Below are 15,941 nucleotides of genomic sequence, written 5' to 3'. Positions count from 1 at the left end.
TCACTCTTGTTGCCAAGGCTGGAATGCAATGGCAACATCTCGGTTCACTGCAACCTCCACCTCCTCGGTTCAAGCGATTCTCCTGCCTCAGCCTCCCGAGTAGCTGGGATTACAGGCACGCACCACTATATCCGGCTAAGCTGTTTTTTTCTCTTTGTCATTTCTAGGTTCGTAAGAAGAATTCACTGAAGGACTGCGTGGCAGTGGCTGGGCCCCTCGGTGTCACACACTTTCTGATCCTGAGCAAAACAGAGACTGGCGTCTACTTTGTGAGTAGACACCCTCACCCTTCCATCTCCCCCAGACCCCTACTTTCCTCGTCTCTCATGATGAACACATATATGCCGCTGAGCTGCTGTGATTTCTGGCTTCAAAGTAAACGCTCTGAAGAAGAGATGGGGCAAAGGTGCCTACTCCCAGGCTCCTCTGCTAGACCTCTCCATCCTCACTGATCTTTTCTTCCCCTGCAGAAGCTGATGCGCCTCCCAGGAGGCCCTACCTTGACCTTCCAGGTCAAGAAGGTGAGGGAGAGAGGTGGTACAAAGTCATGTGGGCGGGAGCTGGACTTGGGGGTGGCCCCAGCCACGTGGTTGATGGTCACCCCCTCCTCCTGCCCTGCAGTACTCACTGGTGCGTGACGTGGTCTCCTCACTGCGCCGGCACCGCATGCACGAGCAGCAGTTTGCCCACCCGCCCCTCCTGGTGCTCAACAGCTTTGGCCCCCATGGCATGCATGTGAAGCTCATGGCCACCATGTTCCAGAACCTGTTCCCTTCCATCAACGTGCACAAGGTGGGCCTGGCCTAGTGAGGTGGCAGGTACGGGTGGGTGCAGCGGGTAGAGGTGCCACAGGCCCTCAGGTGGATTGCTCACTACTCCTAGTGCTGAGGCTGACAGCTCCTGGGTCTGCTGACTCCTGAGGTTAAATCCCACTCATTTGTCCAGTGATGCTGGGCAAAAATGTCCAGAGATGCCCCCAGCACTCCCCCCCTGCAAGCTGCGCCTTGTCCAGCAGGTGAAAAGACATACTGACAGTTTCATTTTCTGTGTGTGTTGAGTGTAGCATCTCTTCTCATGGCCCTGTTTTACAGAGGAAAGCTGCAGGGCCGAGTCCTGTGGCTCAGGCCTGTAATCCCAGCACTTTGGGAGGGCGAGGAAGGAGGATCACTTGAGCCCAAGAGTTTGAGGTCAGCCTGGGCAACATAGCAAGACCCCATGTCTACAGAAAGTAGATTTTTAAAAAGTAATCTGGTGTGGTGGCACATGCCTGTAGTACCAGCTACTGAGGAGGCTGAGGTGGGAGAATCACCTGAGCCCAGGAGGTTGAGGCTGGAGTGAGTCGTGTTCATGCCACTCTCTTCCATCATGGGTAACAAAGCAGGACCTTGTCTCCAAAAACTGCAAAACTGAGGCTGGCAGAGATGCTGAGTTTAGATTCCAGGGGGCAGGGCTGGATTTTTAAATTTGTCTCCTGAGTCCTAGCTCCTAATTCTTGTTACCAATGACTCTCAGATGGACTTACATAAGATACTAGTTATTAGGGAGTCTAACATGGGCTGTGGGACCAGGATTTTTTCTTTACCTTTTTTTTTTTAAGAGACAGTTTCCCTATGTTGGTCTTGAACTCCTGGGTGCAAGCAATCCTACACCTGAAATCCTGGGAGCCTCCGCCTCCTAAGTAGCTGAAATTGCAGGCATGCACCACCATGTCCAGCTCATTTTTACATCTACTTTTTGTGGACATGGACCCTCTCTATGTTGCCTGGGCTGGTTTTGAACTCCTGGGCTCAGGCAGTCTCCCAACTTCAGCCTCCAGAATAGCTGAAACCACAGGTGCAAGCCGGAAGCAGGATTTCTAGCCAGCGCCACAGTCAGTGTAACAGTGCATGTATCCCCTAAAGCCCCCATTTCCCCAAACTTTGCCAAGAGTCTACTGGAGCATGCTCTCTTCCTCACCTCCCAGGTAAACCTGAACACCATCAAGCGCTGCCTCCTCATTGACTACAACCCTGACTCCCAGGAGCTGGACTTCCGCCACTAGTGAGCATCCCAGCAGGCGAGGGATGAGGGGGTACGGGATGGGGGCCTCTGCATGCAGCCGATGACAGCACTCCTGCTGAGACTCTGAGTGCTCTGTCTCAAACGCCCTGACGCACTGTGGGAAGGACGAGATGTGGACTGCCAGCCCCAAGACCCCTGACCACCCCCTTGTCATCCACTCATGTCCCCACAGTAGCATCAAGGTTGTTCCTGTGGGTGCGAGTCGTGGGATGAAGAAGCTTCTCCAGGAGAAGTTCCCCAACATGAGCCGCCTGCAGGACATCAGTGAGCTGCTGGCCACGTAAGGAGGGCACAGGGCGGGAGGCCACCCGCAGCCTGGGGACCCCAGAATGGGCCTGGGAGTCTGAGCTACCCCGTTGAGCCGCGAGTGTTCCCCACACAGGGGCGCAGGGCTGTCGGAGAGCGAGGCGGAGCCCGACGGTGAGCATAACATCACAGAGCTACCCCAGGCCGTTGCTGGCCGCGGCAACATGCCGGCCCAACAGAGCGCCGTGCGGCTCACTGAGGTGAGGCCCAGGGCAGGTGACCCTTGGGGACCCCCAGCCCCAACAATGGGCTGACACTTCGCTCTCATCCCCCCAGATCGGCCCGAGGATGACGCTGCAACTCATCAAGGTCCAGGACGGCATTGGGGAGGGCAAAGTGATGTTCCACAGTTTTGGTGAGGCCGGGGCCCAAGGGTGGGGGGGTCACAGGTGTGGAGCTGCACCCGACTCTTGGTGACCCGCATCTCCCTGTTCAGTGCGCAAGACGGAGGAGGAGCTGCAGGCCATCCTGGAAGCCAAGGAGAAGAGGCTGCAGCTGAAGGCGCAGAGGCGGGCCCAGCAGGCCCAGAACGTGCAGCGCAAGCAGGAGCAGCGGGAGGCCCACAGGTCTGGGTGGGGCTTGGCAGGGCCAGGCCGGAGGTCCTGGGGATGGGCAGCCACCTTGACCACCACCCAATCCCTCCTTCAGGGAGAAGAGCCTGGAGGGCATGAAGAAGGCACAGGTTGGGTGCAGTCACGAAGTGGCCTCGAGGAGGGCGAGCCTTCAGTTGAGTGAGGAGTTCGATGACGTGGAAGATGATGACATCGAGTATTTCTGCCAGGCGGTGGGCGAGGCGCCCAGTGAGGGTATGGAGTGGGGTTTGCAGTGGGGTCCCTGGGGCCTGTCCTTGTTCCTGGGGCCCTGACATGGTCTCTTCCCCACAGACCTGTTCCCTGAGGCAAAGCAGAAACAGCCAGCCAAGTGTCCGGGCTGGAAGCGGCGGGAAACAGACCGAGGCCAGGGTCGCTTTAGTGACCAGAAGTTGCCCAAGGACAAGCCCCAAGGGGTCCAGGGCAGGCGGGGGCCGAAGGGGGTTTCCTGGCATCGTGGACGGGGCCGGGGCAGGCCTCGGAAGAGAGCAGTGTGAGGCCGAGCCGCGCTGGAGCAGTGGATAGATTGAATGCCCCAGATTGGGGCCCGAGAGATGGCGGCCCTCGGTTTCCTTTCATAAAGGAGTTGTGTCCCCAACCCTTCCACTCCAATAAAGGACTGAACTGGCCAGGGGTCCACGTCAGCTTTTGGGATGGGGGATCCTGGAGCCCTACAAAGCAACCCAGAGAGGCCTGGGCCAGTGATGCCTGGGAGTCCCTCCCACCTTGTTTGCCCTTGGAAGTTGGGCCCCTCTCCCCCTTCCTGCATGGTGTTGGGTGGTGTCATTGGTGGCAGCATTGGGCATGGGCAGCCCCTCCCCACGGTGCCACCAAGAGCCCTGCAAGCAGACAGAGGTCACGCTTTAAGCAGATGGGCCTGAACCCCCGGCTGGCTGTGACACAAGGAGGAAGGAAACGTGGGTGGAAACAGGATGCTCTGGCCTGCTCTGCTGGCTGGCCCCAGAACTGTGGGCGGGACTGGGGCTTGGCCACAGGAGACTCAGGAGGAACAGTGGAACTGGGTTGCAGACGCAGACGCAGGCTCAGGCTCAGCAGACGGCGCGGGAGTATGGCAGCCAACCACTCAGGTGAGGAGAAGGCGTGATGGCTTACCCAGGGGTCTGCAGTTAGCCCTGCAGATTGTCAGAAGGTGCGGGCAGTGGGGGATGGGTATTGGTAAAACCTAGGTTGAGGCTGCTTGTGGTGGCAGGAGCCTGTGGTCCCAAGCTACTCAGGAGGCTGAGGCAGGAGGATCACCTGAGCCCAGGAGTTCAAGCCTGCACTGAGGTGTGATTGCACTTCAGCCTCTGTGACAGAGTGAGATCCTGTCTCCAGAAAAAAGCGAAGTATAAATGGCACTTCATCCCCGGGCATGCTGGGGTTGGGAGTGGGTAGGGACCTCCGGAGGAGCCTGTCCCCAGCGGGAATGGGGAACATGAAGAGTGAGCACCTCTGTGCTGCTGTCCCCTGCACACCATGATGGGCACTGGTGCCAGTAGTGGGTAAGCAGAGCCCCTCATCCTCCCGGAGGAGGGAGGTTTTTCTGTCATTAGGTGGGGGCACGACATGGAGGAAAATGCTGCAGGGAAGGGAAAGTGGAGGGCATGAGGCTGCAGGCATGCTTTGGGGCCTCTGCAGGCAGGACCACAGACGTCGGGGAGGGAGCCTCAAGAATGTCAGGGTGTGACCAGGCATGGTGGGTCATGCCTGTAATCCCAGTGCTTTAGGAGGCTGAGGCGGGTAGATCACCTCAGGTCAGGAGTTCGAGACCACCTTGAAAAGGAAATCAGAGGTCAAAGTGGTTCAAACATTGGTTTTGTCGGAGGAAATCAGAGCTAGATAATTAAGCTCCAAAGTCCTAGAGGTGGGTGGGGTAAATGCAAATTTGGCAAATTATTAAACCCTTGGAGTCAACCTTTGTGCCCCCTGCTGGGAATACCAGCACCGCTCAAGTTTTTCCAGTACAGAAAGCACTTTTTTTTTTTTTTTTTTTTTTGAGACAAGAGTTTTGCTCTTGTTACCCAGGCTGGAGTGCAATGGCGTGATCTCGGCTCACCGCAACCTCCACCTCCTGGGTTCAGGCAGTTCTCCTGCCTCAGCCTCCTGAGTAGCTGGGACTACAGGCACGTGCCACCATGCCCAGCTAATTTTTTGTATTTTTAGTAGAGACGGGGGTTTCACCATGTTGACCAGGATGGTCTCAATCGCTTGACCTCGTGATCCACCCGACTCAGCCTCCCAAAGTGCTGGAATTACAGGCGTGAGCCACTGCGCCTGGCCCTCAGAAAGGACTTCTAAAAATCCTTACAAGTCAGCAGCGACCAACATGGGGAATCCCCATCTCTACTGAAAATACAAAAATTAGCTGAGCGGGGTGGCGCACGCCTGTAATTCCAGATACTCGGGAGGCGGAGGCCAGAGAATTCCTTGAACCCGGGAGGCAGAGGTTGCAGTGAGCTGAGATGATTGCACCACTGTACTCCAGCCTGGCACCAGAGTGAGACTGTCTCAAAAAAAAGTCTGGGTGGGAAGGTCCCAAGGCACAAGCCTGCAGGAGCAGCCGGGGAGCCAGAGTGGGCTAGCGTGAGGAAGAGAGTCATGGAGCAGAGAGGATGGCACTGGGGAGTGTGGGGGTGGGAACGCACCCATGGGATCTTGTGGGGTTAGTCTGGCTTTTTGGTGACAACTCCGCGGCCAAGTGAGCTGGAAGCAGAGGGGTGGGGACAAGACTCCAGCACTCGCAGGTGCCCTCTGGTGGCCACGGGGAGAAGAGGCTGCAGGTGAGGGCTGCACCCCAGTGGGGCTTCAGGCAGCACAGATCTGAAGTGAAGTTGGCAGGACTTGCCGGGGCTGGACTTTGGGGAGGAGGCCTCTAGTGGGGCCAGGGACTCCAGTAGATGAGGGTAGTGGGGGAGCTGGATGGCCACTGGCTTGCCCCAGCTGGTCCATCGGGGCCCAGTGCAGAACCCTGGCTCTGAGTCCCAATCATGGCCATAAAACCGAGTGGAGCCTGGTCCCCTTCCAGGAGGACTCGTCAGGATCCGTGCCATGGTGGGCGTGGGCTCTGGGGGCAGCAGGAGCTGCCTTATGGGAGATGACTGCTCAGCTGGTGACACCTTCTGCCCACAGGTGCCAAGGCCTGCCCTGTCGCCTTCTTGGTGGCTGCCGACGACATCCTCAGTAAGTTCCAGGGGGACTTCCTGTGGCCCATACTGGTGGTTGAGTTCCTGGTGGCTGTGGCCAGCAATGGCCTGGCCCTGTACCGCTTCAGCACCCGGGAGCAGCGCCCGTGGCACCCCCCTGTGGTCTTCTCAGCCCAGCTGGCAGTCAGTGACCTGCTCTGTGCCCTGACGCTGCCCCCGCTGGCGGCCTACCTCTATCCCCCCAAGCACTGGCGCTACGGGGAGGCCATGTGCCGTCTGGAGCGCTTCCTCTTCACCTGCAACCTGCTGGGCAGTGTCATCTTCATCACCTGCATCAGCCTCAACCGGTATGTGGGCATCGTGCACCCCTTCTTCACCCGCAGCTACCTGCGGCCCAAGCACGCCTGGGCCCTGAGTGCCACAGGCTGGGTCCTGGCCGCCCTGCTGGCCTCGCCCACGCTCAGCTTCTCCCACCTGAAGAGGCCACAGCAGGGGGCAGGCACCTGCAGTGTGGCCAGGCCCGAGGCCTGCATCAAGTGTCTGGGGACAGCAGACAGCCACAGGCTGGCGGCCTACAGAGCGTACAGCCTGGTCCTGGCGGGGCTGGGCTGTGTCCTGCCGCTGCTGCTCACGCTGGCAGCCTATGGTGCCCTCGGACTGGCCGTGCTGCGCAGCACGGGCATGACCGTGGCCGAGAAGCTGCGTGTGGCGGCGCTGGTAGCAAGTGGCGTGGCCCTCTACGCCAGCTCCTATGTACCTTACCACATCATGCGGGTGCTCAACGTGGAGGCTCGGCGACGCTGGGACAGCCGCTGCCCAAACTTTGCAGATGTGAGCCAGGCCAGGGCGGCCCTGGAGTTGGGGCCCTACGTGGGCTACCAGGTGATGCGAGGCCTCATGCCCCTGGCCTTCTGCATCCACCCGCTGCTCTACATGGCCGCAGTGCCCAGCCTCGGTTGCTGCCGCCAACACTGCCCCGGCTACAAGGACAGCTGGAGGCCAGAGGACGCCAAGAGCACCGGCCAAGCCCTGCCCCTCAATGCCACAGCTACTCCTGAACCATCGGAGCCCATCCCATGAGGTGTGCCTGTGACGTGGCCTGGCTGAAGCCACCTCCTTATTCCAGGTGTCACTTCCCCCAGAAAACAATGCCTGTGATTGCAGCCAGGTTGGTCCTGCTGCAGCCCAGGCAGCAGTCGCCTTTCCCACCCAGAGTGCTGGCCACTCGGGGACCAAACCCATACCCAGGGGAGGGGAGGGGCTGGCTCCACTGCAGGACTGGAGATGCAAGAATAAACAGGATGGGGTAGAGAGGGAGGAGCCTTTTTATTGCCCTTGGAGCCCACGCTCTCAGAGGCTACCTTCTGTCGCCAAGGGTCCTGGGCCGAGCACGTGGTGGCAGCTGGCTTAGTTGGTCGATGGCCTGGGGAAGGCGGGAGGAGGGTGGCATGGTGTGAGACCTTGGGGGGTACCCCAAGACTCCTGACACCCAAGTGGCACCTCATGGGGGGAGCAAAGATGGGGTAATATGAGGACAAAGGGGGCACATTATCAGATGCCCGGTCTCAAGGCCTGGCCCAAAGACTGGCAGGGACCCCAGGCACAAGAGCTGCCACCCAGTACCCCTCTGCCAGGTTTTGGAAAAAGACAATGAAGGACTATCCCCTCAAAACCAACTTGCAGACTATTAAATTGCTATAGGATTATCGGTCGGCCCCGGGCTCGGTGGCAGTGCTGGGACAAGGCAGGGACCCAGGGCAGGGGTCGGATCTTACTTGGCCCACTCCACATTGAGGATGAGGTGGTCGTAGCCAAAGCCAGACACTCCAGCAATGGCACGCGCAGCATCCTCACGGCGGTGGAAGCTGATGAAAGCAAAGCCCTGCATAGGGGAGGTGTGGGCAGGATCAGGGCCAAGAGCTGGGACAGGCAAACCCCTGCTCCACAGCCCCGCATGCCCGCCCACCTACCTTGGACTGGCCAGTGGTCTTGTCCTTAGCCAGGTAGATGCGGGAGATGGAGCCAAAGGGCCGGAAGAGCTCCTGCAGGTCGGTCTCACGCGTGTCCTCCGACAGGTTGGTGACGCGGATGGTGGCGTTGTCATCAGCTGTGAGGGGAGGTGGTTGTGAATGGAGGCCCCTAGCTGGCCCTCAGGTGCACCTCGGGGATGACGACGGTGCCAGGAGGTGCCCACGCACCAGCCTGGCATCGGGGCACTCCTCACCTCTGCGGTTGGGCTGCATGGACTCCCCACGGCGGCTGGCCCCGTCGCGCAGGCTTGGTGGCACGTACTTCCCTGTCTTGTTCTGGGTGGCCTGCACCGGCTCCAGCTCTGGGGACCAACAGACAGCCGAGTTCAACTTCACTCTGGCACAGGCACAGGGACAGAGCTGCCCCAGGAAGCTGGGGCTCCAGTGCTGACCCAGAGCAGGCACCGTCTGCCAAGCCACAGGCAGCCAGTTGGCCAAGAGGACACCAAGGTCACACCTGGAAAGCTGTTACCATTTGAGCTCCCAGCTAGCAACACTGGTAAAGGCAGAGGAGGAAAAGCCCCAACCCCCTCCAGAGAGAGCAGGGAGAGCAGCCTCACATCTACAGCAATGGCAGTCATGGGACACACATGACAGTGCCCAGGTTCCCCTTACATGGCAGGCAACAAGTGCATATCCCCACTCACCATCAGCTAATCCCACAAAAGGATTCAGATGATACAGTCACAGGCATGCAACAGACACCACACACACAGAAAGGGATGGAGGGGTCAGCACCCTGGGACGGACTGACAGCAGCTCACGTCAGGACAGTCACAGGGCCACCAGCAGAGTCACAGCTGCCAAGTCGCATGTAAACACGCCTATCTCCCAACCTTACAGGAGATGCAGCCAACTAGGAAGGCAAAAGGCACCTCAAGGAAAGACAGGCACTGTCAAACCCACTGTGCTGTCATGCAGGAGATAGCAGTAGGGACAGAACCCATGCATGGACAGCAGGTAATGACCAAGGACCCCCCACACACCACGCCCACAACAGCATCCAGTGGCCCCATCCACGCACCTCCAGGCAGCTTCTCCTTCTCGCCGGTGGACAGGCCCAGCTGCTCAGCCAGCTCCTTCTGCATGGGCCCCAGTGTGTCCTTGTATGGACAGCGAGTGGTCCAGTGGTCGCCCTTGCAGATGCGGCAGGACACGATCTTCTGCCCCTTGAGTTTGTTCATGGGGTCCTCCTCCTCCTGGCAGTTCAGGTCCTGGCAGGGGCAGGTTTGGGGGAACTCAACCAGGTGACTGAGGCACCCCCTTTCCCACCACCCCAGGACATCAGCCCTGTCTGGTTGCCCTGCTTACCTCTTTGCTGGTGATGAACGTCATAGAGACATCGTCACTGACAGTGGTGGTGGCCACATTGGGCCCTGGGGGGTCAAACTCTGAGTTTCCAAACTTCTTCCAGTTCTGGGGTCAGGGAGGGATGGGGGACAGTTGAGGGCAGGGGCAGGCAGGGTTCCACAGTGGGGTACCGCAGACCTACAGCCTCCCCCAGAGTGTCTGGGCCTTGAACCTCATTTTCATCCTCCTCAACCACTCCCTGAACAGTTCTGGTGACGGTTCCTATGACCTGAGTCCCCACCAGGCCCAAGCTCCAGGAGGCAGGGCAACTGTCAGCATCGGGCCCCAGGTGACAGCTACACAGCCTAGGGCCTGCTCATGCTGGCGGACCAGCTCCCCCTAGGGTTCAATATTCAGGGATGTGCAGGGGTCCACCCAGACCTGCAGGCCTTTGAGCTACACAGCCTGAGCCTTGGCTTCCTCCCCTGTAAAACAGGAACCACAAAAGCTTCCTACCTCCCTGGGCTTCTAAAGACATCAAATGAGAAACACCCTGCAAGGTGCTTGGCATGGGGTATTGTACAAATTAAGCGCACAGCAAACTGTCCCAAGTGTATTAATTGATAATCACTTCTTCCAGAAACTGCTGCGACCACCTCCTGGTTCCATTCCTCCGCTGACAGGCTAAGAGGAATAAAAAATCTAACCACGGCTAGTCGCAGGAGCTCCCTCCTGTAATCCCAGCACTTTGAGAGGTGAAGGTGGGAGCATCTCTTGAGCCCAGGAACTGGAGACCAGCCTGATCAACATAGAGAAACCGCACCTCTACAAAAAATTAGCCCAGTGTGGCAGTGCACACCTGTAATCCCAGCTACTCAGGAGGGTGAGGTGGGGGGATGGCTTGAACCTGGGAGTACAAGGCTGCAGTCAGTTCTGATTGTGCCACTGCCCTCAAGACTGGGCAACAGGACCCGACCCTGTGTCTTTAAAAAAAATAAATAAAAGAATCTAACTTACAATATTTTTAATCGAATTTATTTGATATTACTATCATTCGATATTTATCATCAAACTTTTTTTTTTTTTTTTGGCTGAGATGGAGTCTCGCTCTGTCTCCCAGGCTGGAGTGCAATGGTGCAACCTCCGTCTCCCAGATTCAAGCAATTCTTCTGCCTCAGCCTCCCCCGTAGTTGGGATTACAGGTGCATACCACCACACCTGGCTACTTTCACTGCACTCGGCCCATCATAGAACATTTTTACTATGTATCGTCGTCATTTATTTAGCTGATACTTATCATCAACTGCTGTGCCCTGAACTTTTCAAAGCCCTAAGAGTACAAGCACCCAAGGCTCAGTTCAGCTTCACAACAGGTACAAAGAGTTAAGCCCCATCTCTTAAAAACAAAAGTTCAGGGAACACAGTCTTCCAGTCCCTCTGTGTTATCCCTGGGGAAGGAGGATCTCACCTTCCTCCTTGCGACAGCCTTTGAAGCCTTCCGGGTCTCAATCCTGAAGGTGCGGACAATCTGAGGACGGGAGAGGAGAAGGGTTGGCCTCGTGGAACCAAAGGAGCTCTTTTATCAACCCCCTCAACACACCCCAACCCCTTCTGGTCTCAGGGTCCCCAAGGAAAAGGGTCCTCACTCCCTGCCCCCTCCCACCCTCACCTTGAACTTCTTGCCATCCTCATCTATCTTGTACTCCGTCACTGTCTTTATGTTTCCGTTGATGACCTCCTTGGGAGGCGGCAGTGGAGCTGGAGAAGGGGAAAAAGAGCAAGAAACTGAGCCTGGGTCACGGGCAAAGGGAGTAGCAAGGCTGGAGGGAGAAGAGGCAGCCCAGACACGGAGTGGCAGTCCTCACTCACCTCCCGGCAGCAGCTCCGGCTCTGGGCTGGTGTCGCCGGTGGCCAGAGGGATCCCTTTGAGGAGCTCGCTGGTGACACATTTGTCTGCGAGAAGCAGCACGGGGAGGAAAGGTCAGCTCCAGGGGCAGGAGCTCCCCAGCTGAGATAGAAGGGCCTTTGGGATGACGCCTACAGCAAAAGCTGAGAAAGGCAGGCCAAGGGCAGAGGGCTGGCCAGGCAGCACACTGGGATGGCCCTGTGGGGACGTGGAGTGGCAAGGATGGGGGAATCCCTCGTAGGAAGGTGGGGGCCACGCCATGAAGCCATCCAGGTGCCAGCAGAGAAACAGGAGACAGGAGATTACAACTCTCTCCCGGGAGTAAGGGAACAGCTGGGAGGGCTAGCGCAGTGGCATGGGAGGAAGAGGGACCTGCCAGGGAACATCTGGAGTTGGCAACAGGCGGGCCCCGAGGAGGAAGGCGCGGGGCAGGGACTGGCCGTGACGGCGGACACGGTGCCAGGCTGGGAGATGGAAACAGGCAGCAGTGACCCGGCTCGGGCCTGACCGCGATGACCTGGGGCAAATGGATTCACTTACCGTCCTCTCCCTCCTCTTCCACCTGGTCGGCCCAGCTGGGCTTCGAACTGCGGAAACAAGTGTGCAGGGAGCTAAGATTAAGTCAGCCAGGTCCAGCCCCCGCGGCCTCGGCGCACCCAGGCCCCATACTTCCGAGAGCCCCGTAACCGCCTTCCGTGCCCGCTTCGTGATCCCCAACTCACTCAAAATCTCCAGCAGGCATCGCAAAAGCGCTCTCCACGCAGCCCAAGCCCGGGCTAGAGAGCGGAAGTGGGTGGAAAAGGAGACTTCCGGTTCCGCCGACACCGCCTAGAGGGGCCGGCCGCGGCATCCACAGCGACATCTGCGGACGGAGGTGGAGGCGCACGCGACTGTGTATGCTGCTGGGAGCTGCTGGTACGAGAGTAGGGAGCGCGGAAGGGCGGTGGGGCGCAGAGGCTGATTTCAGGACTGGTCCTACTAGCCTTTAAAAACTAAAATAGGCCGGGCGCGGTGGCTCAAGCCTCTAATCCCGGCACTTTGGGAGACCGAGGCGGGCAGATCACGAGGTCAGGAGATCAAGACCATCCTGGCCAACATGGTGAAACCCCGTTTCTGGTAAAAATACAAAAATTAACCGGGTGTGGTAGCATGCGCTTGTAGTCCCAGCTACTCCGGAGGCTGAGGCGGAACAGTCGATTAAACCCGGGAGGCAGAGGCCGCAGTGAGGCGAGATCGCGTCACTGCACTCCAGCCTGGGCTACAGAGTGAGACTCCATCTCAGAAAAATAAGTTAAATAAAATGATATCATAACAACAAGGTTCACTGATTGAGTGCTTATTGTATATGAAGCACAGTGAGGAGGATATTATTGCAATTTTACAGCTCAGGAAACTGAGGCTGAGACTGGGTGCGGTGTCACACGCCTGTAACCCCGCACTTTGAGAGACTGAGGCATGGGGGTTGCTTGAGGCCAGGAGTTCGAGCTAGCCTGGGCAACATGGTGAGAAACCCACCCACCTACCTACCACCATCTCTAAAAAAGAAAAACAAAAAGAAAGCCGAGGCTCAGGGAAAACAATCCTTTTGCTTAAACTGTTCCTTGCCTTCTTTCCCAATCCCACAGATTCAGATGTCAAGGGGCCCCGGGAGCCACTCCCTCTTCTTTTCTTTTGTAGTGTTCTTGGCTTTCCGGTATAATTTTGTGCATTTACTTCTTTATTGCTCAGCTCCTTGCTCTGAGAACAACCATCCTCAGCTGGAGTGATTCATGATGACTCCCCAGGGGCAAAAACTGGTTTTCAGGGAGGGGGAAAAAAAACTTAGATATTGTGGTCTTCCAAAGCCAGCTCTATCAGACAACATCTTATTCCTAAGTATTTAGTTTCTGCCTTTAGGGAGATATTAAGTGTAATTAAACTGAAATTAATTTAGTTCATTTAAATTCAATTTTAGAAAAATTTGGGTTTTCTCCTAAAGAGACTGATAATGAACAAAAAAAACTGACAATGCGGGGCTCAGTGGCTCACGGGTGTAATCCCAGCACTTTGAGAGGCCAAAGTGGGCAGATCTCTTGAGATCAGGAGTTTGAGACCAGCCTGGGCAACATGGCAAAACCCCGTCTCTACTAAAAATACAAAAATTAGCTGGGTGTGGTGGCCTGTGCCTGTAATCCCAGCACTTTGGGAGCTGAAGCAGAAGGATCATTTGAGCCTGGAGTTCAAGACCAGCTTGGCTAACACATAGTGAGACCTTCCATCTCTAAAACAAAACTTTTTAAGAATTAGCTAGTCATACTTCTATGCGCCTGTGACAGTCCCAGCTACTCAGGAGGCTGAGGTAGGAGAACAGCTTGAGCCCAGGAGGTTGAGCCATGATCATGCCACTGCACTTCAGCCTGGGCAACAGAACAAGACCCTGTCTCAAAAAAACAAAAAACAAAAAACACAGAAACACTCACAAAACAAACAAAAACTTGTTAGGGAGAATGGCTTGAGAAAAACAAATAAGACAGGGGAAAAAATTATGCTTTTTATCCTCTGGGGGGGGTGAGTGAGGAGGTCACTCAAGTGTTTCGAATATCACCAGCGTTTCTTGTGAAAAAAATTATTCTAGAAGCCTGCAGAGAGCTGAGTGGAAGGGAAAACAGTAGCTGGAGAGCAGGAAAGAGAGGCCTCTGTGGCCTTTCGAGAGGGTGGCCTGGCTATATCGGTGAAAATATGAAGCTGGTCCGAAGGGCTGATAAACATCTGTACAAGCTTAGTCAAACCTACTCTGAGCAACACAAAATCCAAACAACCTAGCAGATTGGGCAAAGCTTTAGAAATTCGGTATCACCCAGTGGTAGTAAAGATGTTACAGGGAAACAAGACAGGCACGGTGGCTCATACCTGTAATCCCAGTACTTCAGAAGGCCGAGGCTGCTGAATCACCTGAGGTCAGGAGTTCGAGACCAGCTTGGACAACATGGTGAAACCCCATCTCTACTAAAAATACAAAAATTAGCTGGGCGTGTTTGGGCGTGGTGGCTCATGCCTGTAATCCCAGCACTTTGGGAGGCTGAGGTGGGTGGATCAAGGGGTCAGGAGATCGAGACCATCCTGACTAACATGGTGAAACCCCATCTCTACTAAAAATACAAAAAATTAGCCAGGTGTGGTGGCACGCACCTCTAGTCCCATCTACTCAGGAGGCTAAGGCAGGAGAATCACGAACCTGGGAGGCAGAGGTCGCAGTGAGTTGAGATCGTGCCACTGCACTCCAGACTGGCAGACAGAGTCTGTCTCAAAAAAAAAAAAAAAAAAAGGATTGCTTGAAACTTGGCGGTGGAGTTTGCAGTGAGGTGAGATTGCACCACTGCACTCCAGCCTGGGCAACAAGAGCAAAACTCCATCTCATAAATACATACGTAAGACGTTATAGGGAAACAGATGCTCACACACAATGTTAGTGCATGAGATCATGCAAGCTTTTTAGATGGAATCTTGACATCTAATAAAACTTTTTACTTTTTCTTTTTTTGAGACAGGTCTGGCACTGTTGCACAAGCTGGAGTGCAATGGTGCAATCATAGCTCACTGTAGCCGCCATCTCTTGGGTTCAAACAATCCTCCTACAGGAGCCTTCCACATAGCTGGGACTACAGGCATGTGCCACCATGCCTGGCTAATTTTTATATTTCTTGTAGAGATCGGGTCTCACCATGTTGCCCAGGCTGCTCTCAAACTCCTGGGCTCAAGCAATCCTCCCACCTTGGCCTTCCCAAGTGCTGGGATTACAGGCACATGGTACCTTGCCTGGCCTGCATCTCCTAAAACTTAAAATGCTTATATGGGCTGGGCACGGTGGCTAATGCCTGTAATCCCAGCACTTTGGGAGGCTGAGGCAAGTGGATCTTAAGGTCAAGAGATCGAGACAATCCTGGCCAACATGGTGAAACCCCATCTCTGCTGAAAATACAAAAATTAGCTGAGTGTAGTGCTGAGTGCTTGTAGTCCCAGCTACTCGGGAGGCCGAGACAGGAGAATTGCCTGAACCCAGGAGGCAAAGGTGATAGTAAGTTGAGATCGCGCCACTGCACTCCAGTCTGGCAACAGACCAAGACTCCATCTCAAAAAAAATTTAAGTACGTATGAATTTTCCTTTGAACCAGCTAATAATTCCCGCTGTGAATAAACTTGTAAATATATGCAAAGACGTGAGAGTAAAATGTCCGTGCAGTATTGTTTATGATACAAAAACTGGAAACACTTGTCCACCCATCCATAGGAATAGAGGCAGTTATGCTATGCCATAATCTATAAATTGCTATTTGATCTTTAAGGAGGTAGATCCATTTGTGCTCTTGTAAAAAACAACTGTCAAGATAAAAAGAGGAAGCAAAGGCTGGGTACAGTGGCTCACATCTATAATCCCAGCACTTTGGGATGCTGAGGTAGGTGGATCACGAGGTCCGGAGTTCAAGATCAGCCCCTGCCCAACATGGTGAGACCCTGTCTCTACTAAAAATACAAAAAAAAATTAGTCAGGCATGCTGGCAGGCACCTGTAATCCCAGCTACTCAGGAGGCTGAGGCAGGAGAATCCCTTGAACCCAGGAGGTGGAGGTTGCAGTGAG

General features: G+C 55.7%; 3 protein-coding genes and 2 non-coding genes across 5 annotated transcripts in view; 4 read left to right on the top strand and 1 right to left on the bottom strand.

Moving 5' to 3' along the window:
- The window catches only part of PPAN (peter pan homolog), a 5,703-nt gene extending 2,117 nt beyond the window's left edge, over nucleotides 1-3,586 (top strand). The window contains exons 3-12 of the mRNA XM_017499996.2: nucleotides 168-269; nucleotides 471-521; nucleotides 622-792; nucleotides 1,964-2,040; nucleotides 2,234-2,341; nucleotides 2,444-2,567; nucleotides 2,644-2,722; nucleotides 2,804-2,933; nucleotides 3,016-3,173; nucleotides 3,252-3,586. Coding sequence (XP_017355485.1) covers nucleotides 168-269; nucleotides 471-521; nucleotides 622-792; nucleotides 1,964-2,040; nucleotides 2,234-2,341; nucleotides 2,444-2,567; nucleotides 2,644-2,722; nucleotides 2,804-2,933; nucleotides 3,016-3,173; nucleotides 3,252-3,454 — 1,203 coding nt within the window. The 3' untranslated portion in view covers nucleotides 3,455-3,586. The remainder of the gene's footprint in view (nucleotides 1-167; nucleotides 270-470; nucleotides 522-621; nucleotides 793-1,963; nucleotides 2,041-2,233; nucleotides 2,342-2,443; nucleotides 2,568-2,643; nucleotides 2,723-2,803; nucleotides 2,934-3,015; nucleotides 3,174-3,251) is intronic.
- On the top strand, nucleotides 315-401 carry LOC119467176. The gene has a single exon (XR_005195708.1). It is a non-coding gene; the product is annotated as a small nucleolar RNA SNORD105 (small nucleolar RNA).
- Nucleotides 2,089-2,161, top strand: LOC119467177. Its single transcript, XR_005195709.1, has one exon. It is a non-coding gene; the product is annotated as a small nucleolar RNA U105B (small nucleolar RNA).
- Nucleotides 3,587-3,732: 146 nt separating the features above from the next.
- On the top strand, nucleotides 3,733-7,413 carry P2RY11 (purinergic receptor P2Y11). Its single transcript, XM_017499997.2, has 2 exons — nucleotides 3,733-4,045; nucleotides 6,087-7,413. The coding sequence occupies exons 1-2, from the start codon at nucleotides 3,829-3,831 to the stop codon at nucleotides 7,178-7,180; spliced, it is 1,311 nt and encodes a 436-aa protein (XP_017355486.1). The 5' UTR covers nucleotides 3,733-3,828; the 3' UTR covers nucleotides 7,181-7,413.
- On the bottom strand, nucleotides 7,408-12,157 carry EIF3G (eukaryotic translation initiation factor 3 subunit G). The gene is made up of 11 exons (XM_017499999.2): nucleotides 12,049-12,157; nucleotides 11,867-11,913; nucleotides 11,290-11,373; nucleotides 11,090-11,178; nucleotides 10,889-10,948; nucleotides 9,442-9,546; nucleotides 9,155-9,344; nucleotides 8,325-8,432; nucleotides 8,071-8,207; nucleotides 7,876-7,982; nucleotides 7,408-7,523 (listed from the first exon to the last, which is right to left on the bottom strand). Exons 1-11 carry the CDS (start codon nucleotides 12,066-12,068, stop codon nucleotides 7,508-7,510), a joined length of 963 nt encoding a protein of 320 aa, XP_017355488.2. The 5' UTR covers nucleotides 12,069-12,157; the 3' UTR covers nucleotides 7,408-7,507.
- Nucleotides 12,158-15,941: the final 3,784 nt, after the last annotated feature.

This window comes from Cebus imitator, unplaced genomic scaffold (assembly GCF_001604975.1).
Source record: "Cebus imitator isolate Cc_AM_T3 unplaced genomic scaffold, Cebus_imitator-1.0 Scaffold263, whole genome shotgun sequence".
In the NCBI taxonomy this organism is placed as follows: Eukaryota; Metazoa; Chordata; class Mammalia; order Primates; family Cebidae; genus Cebus; species Cebus imitator.
This window is presented reverse-complemented; position numbering and strand designations above follow the sequence as displayed.

Bases quoted from the DNA above. Each gene is read 5' to 3' on its own strand.
- EIF3G (XM_017499999.2), bottom strand. From the start codon at position 12,068: ATGCCTGCTGGAGATTTTGA. The intron at 11,374-11,866 runs GTAAGTGAATCC...TGCTTCTCGCAG, and splicing joins GGAAGAGGAGGGAGAGGACG to ACAAATGTGTCACCAGCGAG. The intron at 8,433-9,154 runs GTGCGTGGATGG...GTTGGTCCCCAG, and splicing joins GAAGGAGAAGCTGCCTGGAG to AGCTGGAGCCGGTGCAGGCC.
- P2RY11 (XM_017499997.2), top strand. From the start codon at position 3,829: ATGGGCCTGAACCCCCGGCTGGCTGTGACACAAGGAGGAAGGAAACGT. The intron at 4,046-6,086 runs GTGAGGAGAAGG...TTCTGCCCACAG, and splicing joins TATGGCAGCCAACCACTCAG to GTGCCAAGGCCTGCCCTGTC.